The sequence below is a fragment of the Apis dorsata genome, unplaced genomic scaffold, assembly GCF_000469605.1.
Source record: "Apis dorsata unplaced genomic scaffold, Apis dorsata 1.3 scaffold_859, whole genome shotgun sequence".
Taxonomy (NCBI): Eukaryota; Metazoa; Arthropoda; class Insecta; order Hymenoptera; family Apidae; genus Apis; species Apis dorsata.
The window spans coordinates 74,986-80,459 of NW_006263980.1; the positions used below are offsets into that span (position 1 = coordinate 74,986).

At 32.7% G+C, this 5,474-nt stretch overlaps 1 protein-coding gene across 5 annotated transcripts in view; it reads left to right on the plus strand.

Moving 5' to 3' along the window:
- The window catches only part of LOC102671727 (lutropin-choriogonadotropic hormone receptor), a 19,117-nt gene extending 14,563 nt beyond the window's left edge, over positions 1 to 4,554 (plus strand). For 4 of the 5 annotated variants that reach the window (XM_006623236.2, XM_006623238.2, XM_031514029.1 and 1 more), the window contains 6 exons: positions 143 to 286; positions 367 to 438; positions 629 to 921; positions 2,019 to 2,198; positions 2,296 to 2,490; positions 2,623 to 4,554. In XM_006623236.2, coding sequence (XP_006623299.1) covers positions 143 to 286; positions 367 to 438; positions 629 to 921; positions 2,019 to 2,198; positions 2,296 to 2,490; positions 2,623 to 4,019 — 2,281 coding nt within the window. In that variant the 3' untranslated portion in view covers positions 4,020 to 4,554. The remainder of the gene's footprint in view (positions 1 to 142; positions 287 to 366; positions 439 to 628; positions 922 to 2,018; positions 2,199 to 2,295; positions 2,491 to 2,622) is intronic. The other variant, XM_006623237.2, reaches the window with a different exon arrangement.
- Positions 4,555 to 5,474: the final 920 nt, after the last annotated feature.

Genomic DNA, 5,474 nt, shown 5'->3' on the forward strand with positions numbered 1-5,474 from the left:
ATATATTATATATATATATAATATATTAATAATATATTATATTCATATATTATAAATATTATAGTTCATATAATATATATGAATTATAAAATTGTGTACACGAAATTGAAGATATTTAAAAAGAAAATTTTCTTTTCTCTAGAAATCTGGCCAGTAACATGATTCTGTCGTTTCCAAATGAGCCATTCAAAGGTCTGGACATGTTGCACGACCTCCTTCTATCGGACAACAAGTTGCAAGTAATCCCAGGTGACGCGTTCACCGGCTTGTCGAGGCTACAAGTGTTGTAAATGTCGTCGCTTGCAATTAATCCCGTGTAGATAGCTAGCCGTTATCATTTTGAAAAAAAGGGATTCTATGTTTCAGGGATCTAGAGAGCAATTATATCAAGTATATCCACCCTAACGCATTTAAAGAGACGAAACATTTGGAGGATTTGTAAGTTTTAGTAAAAAAAAACTCAGTCTTGCTTTAAAAAATCATAATGTTACAAAGAATTAAGTTTTATTATTATTACAAGTTAAGATTAAACTATCTAAATTCTAACAATTTTCAATAACAATCTTTTTATTGATATTCATTGATCAGCTATATATATATACATTTTTTTCATTTTCTCATTCCTCAGAAATCTTGGGAATAACGTGTTTCCCGTACTGCCAACACTAGGGCTATCAGGCCTATTACATCTTAAGACATTCAACAATCCAGCATTGAGGGAATTTCCAGCTCCCGAAAGGTTTCCACGTGTGCAAACGATGGTATTATCGTACGCTTATCACTGCTGCTCGTTTCTATCGGTCGAAGTGGAGGATCCGGTGACGAAATCCTCCGTTCGAGAATCTATCCTATTCCCCACTGACAATGATTTTGATATGAGCTTGTGGAACTCGAGTTTCACTGATATCTGGCCACAGCTCAGTAAGTAGTTCGATAAAATTTTAGAGCTTTCATGCATTCTCAAAGTTATATATATTATATTATTATATTATATATTATACTATTCGAAATTCTAAAAATGAATATATTTATTTTTATATATTTTCTTATTTATTCCAATTATTGTTTTAAATTATTGAAAGTAATATCAAATTAATTATTGTAATAGCAATTGTGCAAATATTGGTATATGGTAGTAATCTATAAAATTTTAATCATTTGATTGAAAAAAAAGAAAAGAATTATTAATTATTCTATTACTATAGTCTAAACAATATAATTTATTAATTATACAAAATAATTTATTAATTACATCATAAATAAAAAAAATAACAGTAAAGTTTTCAAAATTTTTATTCTTTTAAAATATCTTAGCAAGAACGATTGATTTGTATTGTTTTGTATTGTTTTGTAAAAGATTGTAATTTAAAAATAATTTTGTTTTATTTAAAATTCAACTTGTTACAACTCGTTGATGAATCAATCGACACTGAAATGCTGCAAAGCACATAAATCTACTTATTCAGGATTTAAGAGAAAATATAAATTAATAATAAATTTTTAGAATATTATCAATTTATATTTATATACAAGTAAATTTCAACGTTCGAAATTTCTAACATTTGTTATCTCAAAAAATTAAAAATAAATAATTTCATTTAGTAACAATCATATGATATTTCAATAATCATTCATGGCAAATTTAAAATTAATTTTATAATTAATAACATTGATAAAAAGTCAAAAATAATAACAAAAAGTATCATTGAAGTTTAGAAAGTAAAAGAATTGATAATTACTTAGTAATAAAATATTTTTTTATATATATATTTTATTATAATTTAAAACAATTTAAAATTCTTTTCAAAGAAAAGATATAGTACTCCCCATTTTAAATCTGCCATGTTAGAGATTTCCTATAATTGTTAAGAGAAGCACAAGTTCACAAAAAACACACATTTTTCTATTAGAAAAATGTTCCATTAGAAAAATCATTCAATTATTTTTCTTCAATCATCGATTCGTTCAAATGAGAAGAAAAAAAGACTTTGCAGCACTGAAGTGATGACGTGTTTTAGATAACATGACCGACAAATTTGGCTCGCAAATAAATGAACTTTGGGCTAACTTTGGTTCAGATTTTACATACCCTGGTAACCTGCCCTCATATGTTGAGGATTATTTTGAAGAGCAGAACAACCGAGTTACACTGCCAGTTCAAACACTACCTTCTCACGTACAGTGCCTACCTCAACCTGGTAATTTCAACATGAATATTCTTCTTCTTCTTCTTCTTCTTCTTCTTTCAATGCACAATATGAAAAAAAAACCTTAAAACATGTGTATGATTTCCAGGTCCTTTTCTACCGTGCCAAGATCTATTCGATTGGTGGACATTACGTTGTGGTGTATGGGTAGTATTTCTACTTGCCATGCTTGGAAATGGAACCGTAGTATTCGTGTTAATATTCTCCAGAAGCAAGATGGATGTTCCTCGGTTTCTTGTTTGCAACCTTGCTGCAGCAGATTTTTTCATGGGCATTTATTTAGGTCAGGCATAAAAAAAAAAAATATCTATGCAAGATGCAAAAATACCATTCTATGGTATAGAATCATTTTCTACGTATTTAAAATCATCATATCCAAATTTATGGCTTCAAATAACACTTTTGTTAATTTCAGGTCTACTAGCAGTGGTGGACGCTTCGACTCTAGGAGAATTCCGAATGTACGCCATACCGTGGCAAACTTCGGCTGGTTGTCAGTTAGCCGGTTTTCTAGGCGTTCTCAGTTCGGAGTTGAGCGTATATACGTTAGCAGTAATTACTTTAGAACGGAACTACGCCATAACGCATGCCATGCATCTGAACAAAAGACTTTCCCTTAAGCATGCAGGTTACATAATGACCGTAGGCTGGTGTTTCGCATTGTCTATGGCAAGTCTGCCTCTGATCGGTGTATCAGATTATAGAAAATTTGCTATATGCCTACCATTCGAGACTAACGGGAACGCTGCGCTAGCATACGTGATCTTTTTGATGTTGATCAACGGTGTCGCATTTCTTATATTAATGGGATGCTATCTGAAGATGTACTGCGCGATTAGAGGGTCCCAAGCGTGGAATTCGAATGATTCGCGAATCGCCAAGCGGATGGCTCTGCTGGTGTTCACCGATTTCCTCTGCTGGTCCCCCATAGCGTTCTTCTCGCTGACTGCCACGTTTGGATTGCAGCTGGTATCGCTTGAACAGGCAAAAGTGTTTGCCGTGTTCGTACTGCCATTAAACTCCTGCTGCAATCCATTTCTGTACGCCATCTTGACCAAGCAGTTTAAAAAAGATTGCGTACTTATTTGCAAGGCGATCGAGGAGTCCAGGGTGACCAGGGGGATCGGCAGATGCCGGCATAGCTCGAATTTCAGCAACAGACAGACCCCGGTAAACACGAACAGTTTGGTGGACAGATCGTCGCGAGAGAATCAGACACCCTGTGCATGTAATTCAAGATTACTCGAGACTAGCCAATGTTCCGGTTACCGACGATGGGGCACCAGGATATTGTGGCCCTGCGCCAGAGACACGAGGCCCAGGCACGCGCGTAGCGATCAATACGCATATCAAATCGCGGAGATCCAACAGAAACAACACAAACGAGCCTCATCGGTATCCTCGAGTGAAAATTTCTCCTCGTCCAGATCAGATTCCTGGAGACAGACTCATCATTGCGGTATCCCATTAAGATTGTTAGATCCTAAACGGAGAGCTTCTTCGTGGCTGATCACTAGAAAACCGTCTCAAGATTCGAATCTCAGCTCTTCCAGAAATGATTCTTCCGGTTCCGCCACCACTGCTAGCACTAGTACTTGGAGGATTTCGAGGTCTAGCGCGTCCCTTGAGGTAACTGCCAGAAATACACCGAGACCAGCCAGGTCGAAACCAAGGCTCACACGTCAGCTCGCAATTCAAGAGCCTGAACCGCCTGGATCGCCAAGTAGATTAGCTGCCAGACTCCTCGCAACTATACCCTCCGCGGCAGAAACCAGTGATCAGCAAGATGACGATAATACAGCGCAGTGTTAAATTGATTTCACGCATATATATGCGTATCGGTTTATCAGAGATTATATTCGGTTATAATATGATAGATTATAAATATGGATCTCGTTGCTTCCGAATGGTTTCAGTATTAAGTGTCTTCTGACAATGAGAGAGGTGTGAAAGAAGGAGGAGATTAAATACTCTGTATATTGGCGATAATCATTGTTTAAGATTAGGTGAACGAAAAAACGATGAAAATATTCTTCTTTCAACGTTTGCAAACATTTGTGATTAAAGTTGATTGTAATATATATGATATTGTTTAAAAATATCATACTTTTATTTTTTTTTTTTCTGAATTGTTTTTAAGTAAAGGAGTTTATAAGACGTTGAAGGAGGAAGAGTAAAAAAAACTCTACTACTTTTATTCTACAATATTATTCAATTATTTATGCTATTAATAATTAAAAGTGCAAACGATATTGTAGATCGTTTGGATTCGTGGAAGAAACAAAATTGATCTACCTTTATTGACCGTCCGTTACACATGCATATAGATAAACTGCATTAAAAGAGGGTGAATACGGTAGTCATGTTTGTTAGATACTGCCAAGAATTTTTAACATGTTGACTGTTGAAGGAATTTTATATTTCTTATATTAATATTTCATAATACAAAATACTAATAATAATAAATAAATAATAAAAAAATAATAAAATTAAAATACTATTTTTTTTTTTTGTATTTTGGAAGATAAGATTTTTTCAATATTTAATTAAATACAATCTAAGATTTTTAAACAACATTAAAAAATTATGAATAAATTCCACAACAGCCAACATATTAATTTAATAACATAACGTACTAATTTAATTTAATGAAAAATTTTAATTCTATACGAGAGAAAGAATTCAAAAATATGTATGAAAAATGCGTCAATTTCATTGGGGCTTTTACTATAAGAAATTACTAGAGAATTATGACTCAAACGACAAAGATGTTCCGCATAGTTTTCGATTAAGATTAGAACATTGTACTATTTATTGATAAATTTAAAATAGAGCACATAGTATTCTTTCTATTCGTTCATCTATTTCCTTACAAAGTTATTAGATCCGATAGAAACTCGAACGCTTTTTTGTCTGTGGTTCAAAGGAAAATCCTTTTATTACGGGATCAGTATTTAAAATCCATTGTTCAATTGTTAATAAGCGTGTGTTGCGTTTTCATAAGACTGATGGTTTATACAGTTTGTCCCATAATTCTAATTTTGATTCTAGTTGATTTCTAGTTGAAAATTTGGACACGTAATACGATTTTTAAACAAATATTATAATATCATAATGACGAATAATCTAATGATTAATTTATTTGTTAATTATTATTGTTAATTATAGGATGGTCGATAGATTCTCAAATAAGTCGAGTTAGAAAATTAAATTAAATTTTCTATAATTTCTTTGATATATCTTTATGATAAGATGATTTATATATAT